At 60.5% G+C, this 19,329-nt stretch overlaps 6 protein-coding genes across 6 annotated transcripts; 3 read left to right on the forward strand and 3 right to left on the reverse strand.

Moving 5' to 3' along the window:
- Window positions 1-3,152: 3,152 nt before the first annotated feature.
- Window positions 3,153-6,286, forward strand: WHR41_06118 (uncharacterized protein; the record flags this gene model as incomplete). The annotated part of the gene is made up of 5 exons (XM_069374723.1): window positions 3,153-3,467; window positions 3,565-4,237; window positions 4,293-4,385; window positions 4,441-4,597; window positions 4,650-6,286. The coding sequence occupies exons 2-5, from the start codon at window positions 3,602-3,604 to the stop codon at window positions 6,284-6,286; spliced, it is 2,523 nt and encodes an 840-aa protein (XP_069228073.1). The 5' UTR covers window positions 3,153-3,467; window positions 3,565-3,601.
- A 1,049-nt stretch (window positions 6,287-7,335) lies between these two features.
- WHR41_06119 (uncharacterized protein) lies at window positions 7,336-8,304 on the forward strand (the record flags this gene model as incomplete). The annotated part of the gene is made up of 4 exons (XM_069374724.1): window positions 7,336-7,383; window positions 7,467-7,694; window positions 7,757-8,003; window positions 8,066-8,304. 4 exons carry the CDS (start codon window positions 7,336-7,338, stop codon window positions 8,302-8,304), a joined length of 762 nt encoding a protein of 253 aa, XP_069228074.1.
- On the reverse strand, window positions 7,779-9,849 carry WHR41_06120 (uncharacterized protein; the record flags this gene model as incomplete). Its single annotated transcript, XM_069374725.1, has 2 exons — window positions 7,779-9,051; window positions 9,113-9,849. 2 exons carry the CDS (start codon window positions 9,847-9,849, stop codon window positions 8,355-8,357), a joined length of 1,434 nt encoding a protein of 477 aa, XP_069228149.1. The 3' UTR covers window positions 7,779-8,354.
- A 948-nt stretch (window positions 9,850-10,797) lies between these two features.
- WHR41_06121 (uncharacterized protein) lies at window positions 10,798-12,438 on the forward strand (the record flags this gene model as incomplete). The annotated part of the gene is made up of 1 exon (XM_069374726.1): window positions 10,798-12,438. One exon carries the CDS (start codon window positions 10,798-10,800, stop codon window positions 12,436-12,438), a length of 1,641 nt encoding a protein of 546 aa, XP_069228148.1.
- A 991-nt stretch (window positions 12,439-13,429) lies between these two features.
- Window positions 13,430-16,725, reverse strand: WHR41_06122 (uncharacterized protein; the record flags this gene model as incomplete). Its single annotated transcript, XM_069374727.1, has 3 exons — window positions 15,623-16,725; window positions 14,523-15,570; window positions 13,430-14,469 (listed from the first exon to the last, which is right to left on the reverse strand). Exons 1-3 carry the CDS (start codon window positions 16,022-16,024, stop codon window positions 13,430-13,432), a joined length of 2,490 nt encoding a protein of 829 aa, XP_069228147.1. The 5' UTR covers window positions 16,025-16,725.
- An 855-nt stretch (window positions 16,726-17,580) lies between these two features.
- On the reverse strand, window positions 17,581-18,873 carry WHR41_06123 (uncharacterized protein; the record flags this gene model as incomplete). The annotated part of the gene is made up of 1 exon (XM_069374728.1): window positions 17,581-18,873. The coding sequence occupies one exon, from the start codon at window positions 18,871-18,873 to the stop codon at window positions 17,581-17,583; it is 1,293 nt and encodes a 430-aa protein (XP_069228146.1).
- Between the last annotated feature and the right edge of the window lie 456 nt (window positions 18,874-19,329).

Here is a 19,329-nt window from a genome sequence, read left to right on the forward strand (position 1 = left end):
GCCGTTGAGCGGTATCGTTCTCGATGAGATTGACGGTGTACCTTCTACAGCCGGCCACGTGTGGTGTGAGACACGGAGTGAGACAAGGCGGAATGGCGGCGCTTCTGTCGATCGGCTCCTTCCTGATCGTATGGGGACGGTGTGTGAATACATGCAAAGTGATATAATTCATCCCGATCGAGAAAATCAACGACTACGTAGGTTAGATCAGTGGTGAAGTTCTGTCATCCCTCGGATAGGGATCTTGCATGTGTATATGAGCGTGCGTGCCAATCTGGAGTATGTAGTCCCAGACACCTCTCTTCACTACTAGGTAGCCGGCACAACTTCCCGACTGATGAGACCCGGCGCACCGTTTCCCATCCCACGGTCCACGCCGTTCGCAAGGGAAAACGAGGCGCTTGCCGACTGCAATATCAGCCTGTGTTATTTCCACGGCAGTTGGGAAGACGCAACTCTCGCAATCGCAGATCTACGGTCCGTAACGTACGGCCCCTACCTCCATCCCATCACGCACCGTCGCCTCGCTTGCGCCGGCCTTGCGACATCGCGACGGACGACGCCTACATAGGTAGCACGAAACCAACCACAATCACGCCACACAGCCAATCAAAGCCGCAAAAGGCAGGTCCGCTCGAGCACGCTTTAACCCAAAAAGAAAAACCAACCTCAAAGCAAGCGAGCCGCCCTGCGCAGCGCAACACCCGCGGGATCCCAAAAAAACATGCCGCACGCCCGGGCCGCGCGATGGAAATAGCAGGGGCGTAACCGTCAGTGGTGGACGCGGCGGCGGCGGCGGTGGACGGACATCCCACGCAACGCCAGCCCATGTGTCGTGGCTTGGAAAGCTTGATGGCACCAGAGCCGGAAGCGCGAAAGGCTAAAAAGCCAGGATCGGAGCGGAGCGTGCACTAGGAGTTTCTCCTCGGCCGGCGGCTGTTGAGGATGTGAGGGGATGGCACGGGGGTCAAGGCGTCTCGTTTCGCAGCGCGGCAACGGCCGCTTGGACGGACGGACCCACGAAAGGGAGATGCGGGGCACGTGCGCGCGACGAAGCGTGCCGAGTCAGGGCGAGTTGGGGCGTGATGAATCTGGCAGCATCTGGCGGATCTGGGTGGTGGTGAAGATCGGGGAAGGCGTGGGATTGTGCCGAGGGTAGGTGTGTACTGTAGGGCTCTGGCTGGGAGCGCTGCAGCGGTTGTTGCGGTTACGGTACAGGCTGGGTGGTCGGGCAGCAGCGCTGGAGCCGTACAGGACAGATGTCGGCTGAACGGCGTGCGGGCGGAGTCGTCACGAGCGAGGCGGACGGCGCCAAGGAGTGGGAGTGGTCGGCGTGGTCGGTCGCGGGCGGGCGTTTGTCCAGAATGGCTGCTGGTCCTGCTGGTCAGGAGGAGGCTGCCGTCATACCGGACCGGGGGTGGGTACGCTGGGCGGGTGGGGCGCGCGAGGGAGATGGGCCAGAAAAGCTTGACAGGCGCAGCGGCGCCGTCGCCGTCTCCATCTCCAGCCCCCGAAATGATGCGTGGGCGGGCGAGGAGGGTGGAGGGCTGCGCGGGCTGCGCGTGCGGTGCTGCTAGCGCCCGCGCTGCCGTCGTTGCAGGTGCAGGACGCTGGAGTGGAGTGGAGCGCCTACCAATGGTCCACTGCGCGCCGCGCCGCGTCGGCCGAGGGTGCAGGGTGCAGGGCGTGTGGCGGCGGTGGACGATGGCGCATCGAATCTGCCCGATGACAAGCGTGACAACGCCGGGCGACGCCATGGCTGATGGCTGATGGCTGATGGCTGATGGCTGATGGCTGATGCGCAGGCAGATGGGCGCATCGGCCGGTACGTACCTCCTGCACGCCTCCTGCACGCCTCCTGCGCGCGGGCTGGATGGGCTGCTGCAGGCCGTCGCCGCAGTTTGCTGCCCGTTCACTCCTCTGCCCTGTCCTGAGCGCCCGGCCTGCGCGCCCGGCCTGCGCGCCCGGCCTGCGCGCTTGCTGTCGTGTTACAACCGCGAGCGGGTCTCATCTCAGCCAGCTCCTGCTGCTGCGTCCGCTGCGCGTCTGGCTCCGGGCAGCCCTGTGGCACCACCAGCTGGCTCATGCACGCCATCCACATACACACCTACCTAACGCGCCCAAGACCTACAGTAGTCAGGCAAGCCCGGCCGCGACGCTGCCCTGCCCCGTGCCAGAGCCCGCGAGCGCAACGCGAGCCAGACCTCCGTCCGCGTCCGTCCTACATACAAGAGGACAGGGCAAACGCCCACACACCTACCCACCCACCCTCCCTCCCTCCCAATGCACCACACCCTCCCGCGCGTGCCCGCGGATTAAGGTGCTGACTCCCGGTGACAAGGCTGTCTCACGCCTCGGCCGCCCGCCGCAACCTCGACCTTGCGCCGCGCTACCGTGCCTGCGGACTCTGGATGCCTGTCACCAACCCTGGCACCTGCGGCCGCCGTGCGACAAGCAAGAAGCCGTGGGCGCGCGACACTTTGGCGGGAGGGGGCATGCGAGCGGCCGGCCGAAGGTGGCACAGCACTACTGTATGTGTAGGTGATGGTGAAGGCTGCACGCTGCACGCTGCATGCGGGCTGCGGGCGGGCTGGCTGCGGTCGCCCCCAGGACCACCACCGCAGCATCTCGCATCCTCATGTACGCGCATGTGCGCCCGAGCCAGGAACGGCCGGCAGAGGTGACGCGCCGGGTGGAGGTGCGCTTTGTACGGGGAATCGCACGTGAAAGAGGGCGAGGCGCGAGGCTGCGGTGGCTGTCTGGCGGGCTGCTGCGGTGAGAGGCGACGAGGCGACGGGGCGTGTGGCTTCGCGGCGACGCATGGCTGTGCCTGATCAGGACGGCAGCTTATGAAGATTGTTGCTTGCTTGCGGCCCACTCCTGCTCTCCAGGCGGGCGGTAACGGATGGCTGGCGCCGGGCGGCGGCAGGGCGCGTCTGAGCGGCGGCGTGTCTCGGCTGGCGGGAGGCGCGACAGGCGACTGGCCCGCGCTCCAACGCCCGCGCGGCTTGGCAGATGTGGAGAGACGCAGCGACGCCAGCGGCAGCCGACGATGATCCCGGCTCAGCCCAGGGTGCGCCGCAGGCTGCAGCCCGCACACGCTTTGGCGCGCAGCCCATGCAGCCCATGCAGCCCATGCAGCCCATGCGTCGCCTACCCACTCTACCCACTCTCTCTGATCGCGTCCAACCCTTACCCACGCCCTCAAGGCCAGCCGCGACCGAGCGCATGCCCGCCCGCACCCACTCCGTTTCCTCTCGCTCTTCCCTCCACCCTCGCACGCCGCTCTCTCCTCCGCCCTCCCATCCATCGCCCTCGCGCGCCCCCATCGCACCCAGCACCCAGCGCCCACTCTCCCTCGACTGTTGCTCCCCTGCTGCACCGCAGCACCTGCCCCTCCGCCTGCCCTGCTTCGGCCTTCCCTTTCCGGAGCCGCTGCCGCACACGCCTGTCGCGAGCGCGTACAGGTAAGTCGCGAAGCTCGTGCGATCAACCGATCCACCGCGATCGATGGACGAATCGCCCAACGCTTGACCTCCGCACCTCACTGACCCTCTCCTCCAGCACCTCGACCCTTCGCCTCTGACCTGCGTCCTCCACCATGGCGACTCAGCAGTCGCCGTCTGGGCCTCTCGCCCACCAGCAGCACTACCCGCCGCGTCCACAGCCCAACGGCGGCATGCCCATGCCGCCGCAACAGGCGCCTCCGCAGCCCAAGACCACCGCGCAGATCCTCGCCGCCGCCAACGAAGGCATCTGGATCCAGCTGGGTACCCTCTCCGAGATGATGGGCGAACTCGACGGCGCGACCCAATCGTATGAGCGCGCGTTGACCTTCAACCCGCGCTCCGTCCCGGCCATGCTCGCCATCTCCTGCCTGCTTCGCGCGAAAGACCAGTTCACCGCCGCCGTCGAATACCTCAGAAACATCCTCATGGTGGAACCCTCGAACGGCGAGGTCTGGAGCAGCCTTGGCCACTGCTACCTCATGATGGACGACCTGCAGCAGGCCTACTCCGCCTACCAACAGGCCCTGTACCACCTGCCCGATCCCAAGGAGCCCAAGCTGTGGTACGGCATAGGCATCTTGTACGACCGCTACGGCTCGCTGGAGCACGCCGAAGAAGCCTTCTCCCAAGTCATGCGCATGGAGCCGAACTTTGAGAAGGCCAACGAGATCTACTTCAGACTTGGTATAATATACAAGCAGCAGCAAAAGTTCCAGCAGAGTCTCGAGGTGAGTCAAATTCGAATGGAGGTACTGTCGTGCGACATCGCTAACAACGCCACAGTGCTTCCGTTACATTGTCACCGACCCTCCCAAGCCTCTCAGCGAGGAAGACATTTGGTTTCAGATCGGTCACGTGCACGAGCAGCAAAAGGACGTAAGTTCATGGATACCTGCTCTTGCCTGAGGTGGCACCGCTGACGCGATTACAGTATGACTCTGCCAAGTCAGCCTACACGCGTGTCCTTGAGCGCGATCCCAACCACGCCAAGGTTCTTCAGCAACTCGGCTGGCTTCACCACCAGCAAAGCACAAGCTTTAGCAGCCAAGAGCAGGCTATCGAATATCTCGAGAAGTCTGTTGCTTCCGGTAGGTCACCTTGCATTGCTACGACCACCTGATCACGTCTAACAACCTCCAGACCAAAACGATGCTCAAAGCTGGTACCTACTCGGCAGATGCTACATGTCTCAGCAGAAGTATCCCAAGGCCTACGAAGCCTACCAGCAAGCCGTGTACCGCGATGGTCGTAACCCGACTTTCTGGTGTTCGATTGGTGTGCTCTACTACCAGATCAACCAGTACCGCGATGCGCTCGACGCGTACTCCCGCGCCATCCGCCTCAACCCTAACATTTCTGAGGTCTGGTATGACCTTGGTACGCTTTACGAGTCCTGCAACAACCAGACAAGTGACGCGCTTGACGCCTACACCCGCGCTGCCGACCTCGACCCGACAAATGTACACATCAAGGCTCGTCTGGCTTTGCTCAAGGGCCAACCTACCAACGGTCTTCCCAACCAGGCTGGCGCGCCTTTGCCTCAGGACGTGCATCCTCAGGCTTACCAGCCAGGCGCTCTCGGTGGCCCACCAGGCCCTCAATGGGGCGCTCATGCGCAGAGCGGCCCGCCTGCTGGTCCCGCTCCGCCACCTCTTGCCACTGGCAACAACTGGGGAGGCAACCGCATCGCCGACATTCAGAACCCGCCTCCACCTCCCCCGGTCAACCCGTATGATTCTCGGGATCGCGCACCTCCTCAGCCGCAACCTCCCATGGCTTCTCGTGGACCCAGCCCACCTCGCCAGGAGACTCTCCGTCCGTACCAAGAGCCCCAGCGTCCTCTGCCCCCGGCTCACCGCGGTCTGTCCCCCTCTCCTAAGAACCAGCAGTCAACTCCGCATCAATCCGCTGCAGCCACTATGCCGCCGCACCCGGGCTTCGGAACCCCCGGCCACCCCCAACAGCAGGCTCCGGCCCCAGGCCAGCCCCTGTTCGGCCAAAGTGGTGGTCCTCCCCCGAACGGTGTACCTCCGCCCACGAGCCACACTCCTGTGCCACCTTTCAACCGCCAGCAGAGCCCTCGTCCCGAGATCAGGCCTATCGTCAACAACCCAGCTCCATCTCCCGGTGGCGGATTCCCCAGGACACCATATGAGCACCACGCGAGCTCGGGCATGCCACAGATTGCGAGCGGCGCCCCGCCGCCCTCCAACGCCCAATTCGCCGCTGATGCCGCGGCTCGCGAACGCGAAGAGAGGCCCAGCAGCACAGCCCCGCCAAAGCGCATTCGCGAGTGGGAAGACGACCAGAGCGTCAAGCGTCCCGCGACCGATGAGTCCCGCTCGCGCCTCGACGAGATCAAACTCCAGCGCCAGTCCCCGCAGCCCCTCAAGGTCTCCACGCCGCCCAACCGCAGCCCCTCGGAACTGCGCCGCCTCGACGAGCAGCGCCCCTCCTCCACCTACCACCCTTCTGAGGCCGCGCACCACCCGCCCGCCCCGCCCTCGCTCCCTTCCATGCAGACCATCGCTCAGCCCTCGCCTTCGCGCGCCTCCGCCCCGCCCCAGGAAGACCAGCGTCCCGCCCCGCCGCCTCCCGCCGCGCCGGTCTACGAACCCGCGGCGAGGAAGATGGAGGTCGACGAGAACTACGACGACAGCGGCGACGACGACAAGCGCTCCGCCAAGCACGAGAGCCGCCGCAGCAGCCCAAAGCCCGTCAACGGCTCCTCGGGTGCTCCGACTTCCGGCGCCAGCGCTGTCGAGCAGCAGGCTTAGAGAGTTCGTTGCTGGCAGCGGGGGTGGTGTTGACAGCGCGCGCACGCGTGTGAAGAGGTTCACTCCTTTCTCTCGAAGAACTATCTTTTTCCTTTGTATGTTCACGACACCACGATGGTTGCATGTCTGCATTTGGAGCGGCGTTGGTGGCGTTGTGGTGTCCGGAGGGTCGGTCTGCAAGTCGTCGGAGGGAGACGAAAGGGGGTAAAAAAGGAAAGGAAGCGATTTTGCTGGTTTGCGACTTTCGCTGGCGGAGAGAGGCGAGCACGGATGGGCACGAAGCTTCATTCTTATCGAGGTGCTTGCTTTATTTTGTGTACTTAATGTAAACAATCAATTCTGCTCTGATCATCGATCGACTCGGCCAACCTTGTCTTTCGCGTTCAAATTCGCGGGACGGAACCTAGCTTGCTACCCTCTGGCGTCTCGCGCGCGCGTTCTCAAGTCGCAACCGAACAACTGGACAAACCTCTCAGATATCAACGAGATTTTTCTTTTCTCAAATCGCCCTCGGTGTCCATGACGCTCACGGCGGCTACAGTAGGAGACCGGACGAGCTGTGCTCGAACGTCCGCCCACAATAATAAGGTACGGCGACGTCGGTTGCCGCGCATTTAGAGTTTGAGCATACTGTACGTTAAGGTTGTTCCGACGCCCCACTCCTAAGGCCTCAGCTCATCCCTCTCAGTATTCGCTCCACCTCGTGGAGTTGGAAATGTTGTTGTATGTACTTTGAGCGTGCTCTTCAGACGCTAGGCGTGCGGTCTGCGATCAGCTACGCGATTTCGGCTGCTCCATTGACGCAATCAGGCCAGACAGAGTGAGGGGGATCGACGGGTCGATCGATGTCATGGGCTTCGGAGAAAGCGGCTGCAGATGTTGCGAGGGAGGGGTGTAGGTACTGTATGTATTTTATTTGTAAACACGCCATCACGGTCTCCGTTCGTTCGTCGATGGAATAGACAAGTAGCTGCCGATTCCACATTCCACTATCACAATCAATCAGTTTTCCTCTCCCAACACCCCCCGCCCATCCCAAACAAAACCCCATGGCCCCCTCCGGCCTCGCCATCCTCCTCGGCGCCGGTCCCGCAACCGTACGTCCCCACCACTACACTCCCCCTTCCAACACACCCAGCTCACATTGACATTAACACTAACGCCCACCCCCTCCCCCCAGGGCGCCGGCATAGCCCGCACCCTCGCCCACCCCAGCCACGGCAACCTCGCCGTCGCGCTCCTCGCCCGGCGCCCGGAGCCCCTCCACGAGCTGGCCGCGAGACTGCGCGCCGAAGCCCCGGGCAGCGTCATCGAGGCGTTCCCCTCCGACACCTCGCCGGAGCAGCTGGCGAAGGCGTTCGAAGATATCAAAGCGCATGAGAGTTTCGCGGGGCTGAAATTGGACGTCGTACGCCTAAGTCGATCTCTGCGAGGAATCTACCTAGGTGCCTAAGCTAACGAGTGAAACAGGCGATCTACAGCGTCAAGCACTCCGCCAAGAAACCCTTCCTGGCCGAGACGTACGGGGTTTTCACGCGGAGTCTGGAGGGCTACGTCGGCGGGGCGTTCGAGTTCGCGCAGCTGGCTGTGAGGCGGTTTTTCGCGGACCACGGGGAGGTGCCGCTCGCGGAGGGAGGGGGGAAGAAGGGCACGCTGATTTTCACCGGCACGCTGGGCGCGCTGAGGTGCAGTGCTGAGTTCGCGGCGTACGGGGCTGGTATGTGTTCTTGCCTTTTCTCGCTTTGAGAGCTGGGCCTGACGCTTATGGTGTTATTGCAGGGCGTTCAAGCGTGCGCCAGCTCGCGCAGTCGCTCGCGCGCGAGATGAGCGCCAAGGGCGTGCAGGTCGTGCACGCGATTGCCAATGGGCGGATCGCGGACGAGGATTCGGAGGAGACGCGCAGGGGCGAGAGGATCGCGGCGGAGGCCGTGGGGAAGACGTACTTGTGGCTCGCGGGCCAGGAGCCGACGCTGTGGACACATGAGTTGGATTTGAGGCCGGCGTGCGAGAAGTTTTAGAGAGGCTGGGTAGGTGAATAGATGAGGCGATCTTCTTATTCTTTATGCTTTTAGTTGGGCTCCCGGCTCTTCCCCATCAAGCGGTCTTCGTACTTCCCGCACACGTCTTCCCAGTCGATCCAGCCGGGGCCTTGCTGGTTGAGTGTGTGTGCGCCTTCGATTGCGCGACGCTGGCCGGCAATGGTGCTGCTTCCCATGTTGCCGTTGGATTTGAGGTGCGTCCAGATCTGCTCGAGGAAGGGGTAGAACCACATGCGTGGCCACCACAGGATCCTGTACCCTTTCTTGCCGTTGATGTGCATGACAGCCGGCACGTTGCGAGAGACGGTGTTTGTCGCCAGAGGTAGTGTCTCCCATCGTCCGAGCGCGGATTCGGGCACGCCGACAATCTGCCCGGGCCCACGGCCTTTGAGGTCGTCCTGCAGGGCGAAGTGGTGGTGGTAGTTGCCTTTCCGCGCAGCGTCCCTTACGTAGTCCGAGGACGCGTTGTTGCGGACCCAGGAGATGTAATCTGCATAGAAGCCGGTGGTCTGGAAGATGGCGGAGTTCGTGTCGAGGCCGATAGAGTAGTCGCTTTGACGGTTAGCGATGTTTGGGAAATGTTTATCGGATGGACTGCTCGGCCGCGAGGCGTCGAGGAAGGCGGAGTCGCCGACGGTGTCGATGCCGAGGGATTGGTCACGATGGAGTCTGAGGAGGCGACGGGCGTATGACTGCATGCCGTACAGGACGCCGAAGTAATACTGGCTTTTGAGGAGTTAGTGACATGGTTTTGATCGATTGGGGTTCGAGGGAAAGGAAATCTAACTCTGAATCTGTTACGTGCGCAACTCTGCGCTCTTCGGCGGCGGCGATGAGGATATCACGGATCTGATGCGCAGGACCTATGATGGTGCCTGAATTGAGCCAGCGGGGGCGGCTTTGCGTGCTCTTCGTGTGGTCTGTCTCAGGGCCGAAAGCGAGCGGGTGCATCAACGACTCCGGCACCGCCCAGCAACCAGGTGCGTCCATGCCACCGGGAGCGCATTCTTTGTCAGGGCCGAAGATCACAGTAGTTTTGATGTTGTGTTCCGCGACAAGAGCTTGCCCGTACTCGTCAATGTGGCGTTGGTGGGCTTCCGCCACGAGCTCGTGGTAACGCTTGAGGATGTATTCGTGCGGTAGCTGGAACCACATGTCGTAACCGTCGACCAGAAAAACGAGTTCGTCCTGCTGCTCTGCCGGAATTGAATCGATGTATTTAATGGCTCCCTCGATTTTGGCGGCATGCTGCTTCATCGCATCCTTGTCCTCGGGATCTTGCCAATTGACCAGGGTGAAGGCTGGGTAGCCCATAAGGGCGGCCGAAATATGGAGCTGACATAAATGGTAGTTGCCGCTTGTCGCGAATACTCCTATGTGTAGCTTTCCAGCAGCGGTAGGGACGCCTCGGAGTGGGAGCGAACTGAAGTAAAAGCGCTGTGAAAGGAAGGCTAACAGAATGAAAAGCAAAACAGGAGCACCGATTCGGGTGAAACGAGTGAAGCAGGCCGTGTTCAACAGCATGTTTGTAAAGAGGACCAGTATGCCAGATACAAGTTGTTTGGTGGTGGTCACATTCTCCGTGGTGCGGTCAGAAGACAGATATCACGGCGGGACACATTGATACAAACGCATTGTGCGTGTGCTTGTGACAGGCGGAAGCGCGCAACAAACCCAAGTCGTCACACATACCTTGGAAGTGACCAGGGTTTGGCGCCAACATCTCTGCGGCGTCGCGGCGCCGCGGTCTAATGCAGGTGGTCGCGCCGCCAAGGCGCAGGCACGTCTTTCAAGGCTGGTTCGCGAGGACCATTGCCGATAGCCGTTGGCGTCCAGGCGCGACGAGAGCACGAGCCTCTTCCTTCGACCACCGAAGCCAGACGATGAAGGTGATGTGTGATGTGTGTCGCCTCATGCCCCAGTGTGGCTTGCAAACGCAGTGCGCTGTTGACAGGATCTTGGCCCTAGCCAGCCCACAGACTTCACTCCTTCCAGAAGAACGCGCTCTGCGCAGCCACGTCAGCCCTACAACCGACAAACACCTCTAATAACGCGCCGAGCCAAGACGCGACGATGCCGGTCGCAGGATTCGGGGGCCTCGCATCGCCTTAGTCTCAAACACCGGGGCATTCCCCAGCAAGCGAACCGCGTCACGCTCATCTTCCCAAAGGCGCGACGTGCTGGCTGCGCTTGCGGGGCCACTAAAGATGCTGATATCGGGCCATGCGCGGTTAGAAGCGTGGTGCCGACAGTGCCGCAATATGCATTAACGCGTGAGGTAGGACATTCGCCCCACTTGGCATGGAGTAAGCGGTTTCCACTCTTGCTACTATGGCCAAGCTAAGGAGTCGGCAATGTGTGTGGGATTCCTATGAATAGACCCACAAATGTAGCGCCATGTGTCGGCGAAAGTGAAGTGTGCCTATTCCACCTGAACTAGATTTCACTTCGACCTAGTGCACGAACGTACGCATGTTCACCAACGATGTGATGCTTGCCTCTTGGACGGAAAAAATGCGAACAGGTTTAGGCCTCGACCCAGGCGAGTCTGGATACAGCCTGCTGAATCACGAGAGCCCATCCATTGGACAACCGCGAGCTGGCCCCTCTCGCCGGCGATGGCTGGCCAAATATGCCTCTCCAATCCTCTTCGTATGGCTGTTTGTGTTTATGATCTATCGCTCAACAAGATCACCCGACGGGCAGTCAGCCTCGATCACTGGGAAACCAAACGAATCTCACTTCTTCCATCTTGTGATCCCGGCGTCGTCACTCGGTTTTTGCAGGACATTGTTCTCTGCCGGCGTCCTCAACTACCCGAGTCCTAGAATCGTCAACTGGGATAAGAAATTCGAAGACCCCAACAAGCTGGATGGCGGGTTTCATCTTGCCAAAGTCGAGGCCATTACAGACTTTCTGCAAAAGCTCGACGGTAATCACGACCGTGAGCTAGTCTACATTCCGGATGGCTTCGACACGTGGTTCCAGTTGCGCCCCGAAGTATTGATCCAACGCTACAATGCAATCAAGAAGCGCCTGGAGCGGCGGACTCAGCACCGTTATGGTGTCAAATATGACCAAAGCATCATCTTCTCAGCGCAGAAGCGATGTGAAGCTGGCGAGGATACCTTTTCATGCTCTATGGTACCATCTTCCGATTTGCCTGAGATAGCCGACAGCGAGAAGGCGAAATACCTCAACGCTGGATCGATCATGGGCACCGTTGGCGCCCTCAGAAAACTGTTCGAGCACGCCAAATGGAAGACAGAACAACGTGGCTATTACAGTGATCAGGAAGTCTTCGCAGAAATATTCGGCGACCAAGAATACCATCGTGAGATGCTGCTCTCAACAAACCCACCAAAAACCAGCTCCCCTGACCCTGAGGACACTCGCAATGGCAAGACCTTCGACCCAATCATCACCCTCCCCTGCGACACCTGCCAGTTTGGCATTTCCCTCGACTACCGCGGCGAAATTTCAATGCCAGCCTCCGACTATGAAGACGACCTCGCGCCTCTGGACCCTACTTCCATCCCCTGGTACCGCCGCCCCAGCCTCCCCGACGACATAACGCACTCAACCCCACCCTTCTGGACACCAGACTACACCGGTAGCACCGCACTGGCCCAGAAACCCTGGTCCCAACTCCCCCTCATCACCCACCGCCTCACTAACATCCGCCCCGTCACAACCCACCACGGCTCCTTTTCCTACTCCTCCAACGTCACCACAACCACCGCCGCCTGGCACCAACTCTGGCACACCCCCAACCTCCGCACCCTCGCGACCGCCTACGCCAAATCGCCCCGCATGCCGTTCGCCGTCCTCCGCGACGAAGCGATCGTGCGCGAGTACTGGGGCGCGAGCGAGGGCGTCGGCGGCGGCCGCGTGCACGATCCCGAAAGCATGCCCGGGGCGTGGAAGCGGTGGGACGAGCTTTGTGGGAATGAGCAGGATGCGGAGGGGGTGTTTGGCGATGGGCTCGGGGCGTACAGGGACCCGGAATATTATTTGTTTTGGGACGGGAGGAGGCAGGGGGAGCAGATTCGGGTTTGGGAGGAGAGGATGGATGCTGAGAAAGCGGCGAGCGAGGAGGGCAAGGCGAGCTGAGTCGAGCCGAGCTGGTCTCGAAACGATTTGTCCGCTCGTAAATGCACACCATGAAAATCGTATCCGTTCAGATCATCCGCCTTCCTCTCCCTCAGGAATCCCAATTCCACACTTCGAGCAATCAAGCAAGATCACCTCCTCACCAACACTTTCGTCCCTCGCCCGCCCCTCCTCCCACCCTTCCCTCCCTTCTTAGCTTTCTCACAAACCCGACAAACCCCCATTCCCACAACCTCCTTCCCGGCCTCTTTCTCCTCGCAGACTTCGCCTAGCCTCGTGGCCCGCACGCACAAGTGGAGCGTGCCTGTGGTGGGGCGGGCGCAGGTGCAGGAGGGCGCGCGGCAGGGGGTGAAGGTGCACATGTTTGGTGGAGCTGGGAATCGCCGTCGAGGGTGGTAAGGGGTTGGTCCTTGGCTTGTTTGCTCTGTTGTGTTTGTCGTTCCTGTGAGCTGGCTTGCTGCAGGCGCCGATGGTTGTTTGGTTTGAGGATTGTGGTTATGAGCAGGATCGGGACCGAGGGTGTCTGGTCTTGACACTCGTGGCTGTGGGAGGACAGAGATGGGTCGTTTTGTGCTGTTGCAGTTTCCGATCGGGATCGTAATTGTGGTGTTTTTTGATTTGTAGACCTTGTGAGCAACAGAGGCGGTCCGGTGAAGTGGGGAGGATGGTGTTCCGCGTGGAAAGGGGATGTCACGAGGCGAATGCGTAAGGCCATTGGTAAGCCTCACTTGGGGCGGCGAAGTGAGGCGAACGAAAGTGTGAAAGACGAAGATCAAGTTACTAAACAGATAAAATGAAGGGTGAACGAGAAACTGAGAGACCAGATCGCTCAGGGATATTCGACCTTCCCAGGTCGTTTCACTTGAATCTATTCCACAGGTGATGATGTCTCCGTCTGGAGAATGAATTCTATCTACACATCTCACGGGTTGTCTGATATGAATAATGAATGAGCAACTCGCGCACATCCCGTGCAACAAGATCACACGGCTCACTGCGTCGCCTCATACCCCATCCTCCCATCGAGAACGTTCACGCCGACGGCATTCTTACTCTCGACGTCGGGGACGACTCTCGCAGTCGGCGGCGCGGGCTGGATCTCGTCCTCGTCGTACACGGGCGGCGGCTGTCTAGGCGCAGCACTACCGCTGCTCTCGCCGCTGTTGTTGCGCAAGCGAGTGGCCTGCTGTTGCTGCCCTTCCGGTGCAGCCGCGGGAACAGGAGCGTGCTCGATGTGCTGGTCGGACTCCTTGGCGGCTGCGTTCTTCTCGTCTTCCTCGCCGATCATGGCGGCGAGGGAGCGGAAGTTGAGGAGGGGCTCGTTGGACGTGGATTGCGGGGTGTCGGTGCCTGGGTTCGGGGTGGAGACGTCGAGGTCGCTGCCGCCGGCGGACGGGAGGTTGGAGGTCGGCGGGGCGGAGTCGTTGAGGGAGGAGGCCATGGAGGATGTGTTGGAGGGTTCGCGCTGGGGGAGGAGGGGGCTGGGCATGGGGATGGAGGAGGCAGTTGCGGGTTGGAGGTTGGCGCGAGATTCTTCGAGGTGGCGGGCGGCGGATGAAGGGGCTGTGGTCTGGGTGTTGAGTTCGGAGTCGCGGACTTCCGTGTTGAGGGTTGAGGTTGGGTCGCTTAGCGGTTTGAATCCGGCGAAGTCTTGCGCGGGTGCCTTTCCTTTGCCCTGCACATCCTCTTCCGGTATGGGTGGCTGCTGTCCGAGATTGCTTGTCGAGCGGGCCATGCTGGATGTAGCCCAGGTGGTCGAGCTGTCATTGGATCCCACGGGATAGAGCGACTGGGCGCCACCGCTGTTCTTCCTAGCAGCCTTTTCTGCCTTCTCGGCAATCTTTGCTTCTTTCTTTGCTTCTTTGGCGCGTTTCTTGCCTTCTTTTCTAGCGCCCTTCTCCTCTTTCCGTTGCCGCTCGTCCTCGGCGGCGAGTGAGAGTCGGATCGCTTCCATCATCATAAGATCTTCGAGATCCTGGGCTCTATGCCGGCGCGAGCTCGTTCGATCAGCGTAGAGATCAGTACTGCCATCTGCGGGAAGTCAGCAAACAATCACGTTGTTCCAAGCACCCATTCTGACTTACCTCCTTCACGGGGGGTCCCATTACCACTAGCACCGGGACTCTCGCCAAACAACGTCCTACGTCGCCTGCCGAACGCAGTGCGGGATGAAGCCTCCCCTTGGTTGTTGCCGAGCATATAAGCCGCATTGTGAAGTGCTGTCGCCGCCGCGGATCTGCGCAAAGCATGGGCACGAGCGTCGGAAAGCTTCTTTGCCCAATCAGGCCGCACGCGATCCGTCGTGATGACTTGAGGCGCTGAGGCTGATATCGAAGTGGTTCGTCGTCTGCCTGTGGGTGATAATGAGGTCTGCGACGAGGTTGCCGAGGTCATGTTTGCGATAGGGTTGGGCGATGTCTGCTTGGCATAGGCCAACCCTCGCCGGAAAGGTGGCGGCTCGTATGTGATACCGAACTCAGGTGTGACACAGAAAGGGCATGCCGCGACTTCCGAGACCAGCATCTCCGCTTCCTCCTCGGGCGGTCGTTCTTCGCCCGGCTGTTCGTGCTCAGGCGGATGGGGGTCCGGTCGCTTGATCTGAACGAAACACTCCGAGCAGATGGGCTGGTCGCAGCATCTTGTCTTGTTTAGATATGGCGGATAGTACAGAAAACAAATAGGGCATTCAGCGGGCTCCCGGTAGAGATATGCTTCGATAGGAAGACCGCTGACATAAGGATCCTGCGGCAGCCGGATCTCCTGAGGGCCTAAATCAGGAGATTGGCTTTTAGATCCAGTGGCGAGAGACGCGAGTGTCTTCGCACGCCCACGGAACAGTTGGCCAGCTCCAGCTGATGGCGTTCCACTACCAGAGCCAGGAACCTCCAGATGACCGCCAACAGACCTGTCGGACTGGTAGGATTGTGATCGTGAGTCTATGGGAACCGTTAAGTTATTAATATTGACCTCGGAGCCGCGCGGATTGTTGGATGATGATCGCGCCATCTCTGGAGGGACTTCATCTGCCGCTGGGATGGGCAGGCCACGTGCTGCAGCGACTAACTGGTGTTCGGTCCATGAGCTAGAGTGAGTGTCAAGTCCCTTCCAGAACGGGGCCAGCCTTCGTTCAATCTGCACACGATCAGTATCCAGTTGGAAGCCCGAGCTGGGATGTCCAACCTACCTGTAATTGCCTCACTACCGGCTTGCTGTAGTCCTCAGGTCCAATATACGTGCCTAGCGTGACCAGATACCCTCCATCAACGTGCTCTTCCCGCATACTCCTCTCGCGCTCCTTCAACCTGGCCTGCCGCTCGCGCTCAGTGCGCCTGGCTTCCTTCTCCTGTCGTGTCTCACGCACTCGCTCCTGCTGTGGCTGCTCCTCGCCTCGACTTCGACCCAGATGCAGGAAAGACAGGTCATGTCTGCTGCTGCGCCGGCTTCCGTTGCCGTTGGCTCGAGGGCCATAGATCTGGGATACTAGTCGATCATGGCCGGCTTGCTGGTTGGAAGGAAGGCTCGGAGAGGCGGGCTCGCTCATTCGGCGGCCCTGGTTGTGCGAGTCCTTGGACGAGCTGTTGCCCATGTTGGACAGATGCCGTCACGCGAGGACGCAAAAGACGGCGGTGTTTGACTCGAGATCCCCAGAGAGTCCAGAGTGGGGCCAAGGACGGGGAGGATGGTGCGGCGAAGTTAGGGCATCTAGGGGCGGTATCGATGACAGCCGTGGGAGTAAAAGCGTTTGCGCACGCTCGCGTGCGTGCTGTTTGCTGGGCGGATGAGGTGTGTTTTGGGCTGGGTGAGGGCGCTGATCGCAGCGTGAGGGCGAGGCGCGGGAAGACAATCCTCGGTAGCGGGTATCGGCGGGTGGTGGAGATGGGCACGGGTGAAGTCGCGGGGCAATGATGCTAAGATCTGGATGCGCAGTACAGAGCTGTGTGGTGAGGTGAAGTGCAGAAGCACAGCAGCGCAGAAGCAGAAGCAGTCAAGAGGCACAACAGCACGCGGCACGGTAAGGTCGGCGAGCAAGGCCTGAGGTGCGGCAAACAAGGCGGGCGAGCTTACCTCACCTTGCCTGTAGTGCCTACCGCGCCCGCGCCCGCGCAGCCTCGACGTCTCTGCGCTGCAACCCACAAGCTCTGGGGATCCTGGCCGACGTGTGACGTGCGCTGGGGCCTGCATACATGTACGCAACGACTGCACCACCGCCGCCTCCACCATCACCGCCGTCGACGCTGCAAATGCTCACGAGGACCGCAGTGCATATGCCGTACTCGTCAGGATGTACATACACACACACCTCTCCGCCCTCCCGACATCCTGCGACCTCCCTGGGCACGCTGACCGTCCCGTCCACCCTCCGCGAGCATCCCAACCATGACGTGTCGCCTGCTGTCAATCTTTTCACTCTTTGTCACGGCCCAAACTCAATCACCGCGGCTTGCTCAAAGCCTGTCAAGCCTGTCGCCCTGTCTAGCAATCACACTTTAGCAATCGCACTTCAGCCGCGCTACTCCGTGGAAATGCTAACAAAATGCTTGTCTGCCTTGGCACGTTGGGCCGCGAAAGGGACGCCGCGTCCTGCTGACTGCGGTCAATACTCGACGCCCGACGGGCATCAACAATTGCGTTCAATGCCACGCGTGCCTGGACCACCAGGGACAGGCGTGCAAATGCACACCTTACGTAGCCTTCACATGCCTGCCAAAACGAGTCGGCGAAATGCAGCCTCAGGAACGCATTATTTTGCTACTGCTATCTTCTCGTGACGATGGTATGACGATGATACGGTTATCAGCATGCTGCATCTCGCAGACAGCTCCGCATCCTGATACCCTTTGGTACATAAGAAACACTGCATGCCATTCTGCGAATTTTGAGACTCTGGAAAACGATTGATGCCACGTGCGTTTGCAAGGTCGTCAGTCATACTGCCCCTAACGCCGGTCTCATGGAGCATTAGCGAACGGTAAAGTAGTAATTTTATTTTATTCGATCTTATTAACCGTACCTAAAATGCCCAGTGCCGGACTCACAATATCCTCCAAGTCGTCCAACGGCACAGATGATCCTATTTAACCCATTCATAAAATCATGAAAACAAAAGGCCGTCTAGATGACCCGATCTTCCAAACTCGAAATCTACCTCAATGGCAATGAAGCCTCCGCAGGATATGCTGGCTCCTCCGGACGCGGTTGCGGGCTCTGAGCAGGAGTCAACCAAGGCTCAGCCGGCGTCTCTGGCACAAGCATCTCCTGCTTGCCCTTCGCACGCTTGTTGACGTAGTCTTTGCCTGGGCTGTCCCAAGCGTAATCAAGCCATTCATCCAAGTGCTCGCGAATACCATCGGCCAGAATCTGCACCGCCTTCTGGCGGTTCAAGCTCCACTCGTGGTCTCTCTTCCACCTGCCGGCGCGCCTCGCGGTCTCTTCGCCGCCCTCAAGCCCGTCCAGGATCGACCGCCAGACTTGCATGGTCTTCTCCAGCTCGCTGCTCTTGCTCACGCCCATGACGCTGACGCCCAGCCTGTCGCCTCCGACCTCCTCGATCGACTCCTTCGTCCACGGCACACCGGACGCCGGATCACCGCGCGATCCCACACTGGAGCCCGCGCGCAGCCAGGTCTCCAACGCCCAGCGAATCGCAACAACCTCCAGCTTCTCATCGTGGCGGTCGCAGAAATCGCTCGCCCGCTTCACCGCTGCGCGCAGATCATTATTCGCCGGGTGCCAATTCCCCATACTCCCGATCGGAACGCCCTGGCGCCTCAACAATCCCATGCCCAGCACCGACGCATTCGGCACAACATCCACGCCCGCCGCCTTCAGCTCCCGTATCCCCTCCTTGGCCAACAACTCGTTCTGCAGCGTGAAGTTCGCATACGACATCACCGCGTCCAGCGGCTCGCCCGTCTCCCGCAGCACCCTGTGCGCCAGCGAGCACAGCACCGGCAGCGGGTAGCCCGAGATGCCCACGTACCGGATGGAGCCCTCCTCGTCGCGTATCCGCCTCAGCTCGCGCACGGCTTCGAGCACCTCCTCCTCGGAAACGAACTCCACGTCGTGGCAGTACACCAAGTCCAAATACCCCGTCTTCAGCCTCTGCAGACTCCGCGCGACGCTCTGCCGCACCCATTCCTTCGAGTAGTCGAACTCGTCGCCCGCGATCCGCCCCACTTTCGTCACGAGGCACAGCTGCTCGCGCGGAACATTCTGCTTGACGAAGGGCGTGTCGAGCGCGGCGCCGAGGATTTCTTCCGACGGTCCGTAGTAGGGCGACGTGTCGAAGGCGCGCACGCCGTATTCGAGCGCTTGTTGCACGAGGCCCGTCGTGTCGAGCTCATAGGGGTCGGGGTTGTACTGGTAGTTGAATGTCGCGGTGCCGAAGATGAGGGGCGGCAGGACGGAGGAGAGGGGCGCGGTGGGTTTCGCCATGATTGCGCGGCGGGGTTGGTGTGAGGGGGAGGGTGAGTGAACGAAGTAGAATCGGTGTCTTCTAGAAGGGAATGGGTCTAGGCGACCTGGCGTCTTGAAACTGTAGTCGTCGCTGTCGCGGCCCAAGGCGATCGCACCTCAACCGTTCGAGCAGGTGGGATTAGCGGTGCGAAGCTTATAGGTACCGTGCCGAGTACTTTTTTCTCTCTTCTCCCTTTGCCGAGCGCGTGCGCGCAGACTGCGAAAACCAAAGAACCGCCCGCGCGTGTAATGTCGACGACGTCAAGGACCAAACTGCCAAAAAAACCCAGTCCCTTCAGCCTAGCAATCAGTCGCGGCATGCAATTCCTAATCAGCCCACCCCCACCGGCGCGTAGAATTCGATGCGAGGGCGGAATACACTAACGCTGACGCCATAGATCTGGGAGTGGGGGCCAGAAGCCGCTCCCTGCAGGG

Source organism: Cladosporium halotolerans (assembly GCF_011745625.1).
Source record: "Cladosporium halotolerans strain TM138-S3 chromosome Unknown Sca22, whole genome shotgun sequence".
In the NCBI taxonomy this organism is placed as follows: Eukaryota; Fungi; Ascomycota; class Dothideomycetes; order Cladosporiales; family Cladosporiaceae; genus Cladosporium; species Cladosporium halotolerans.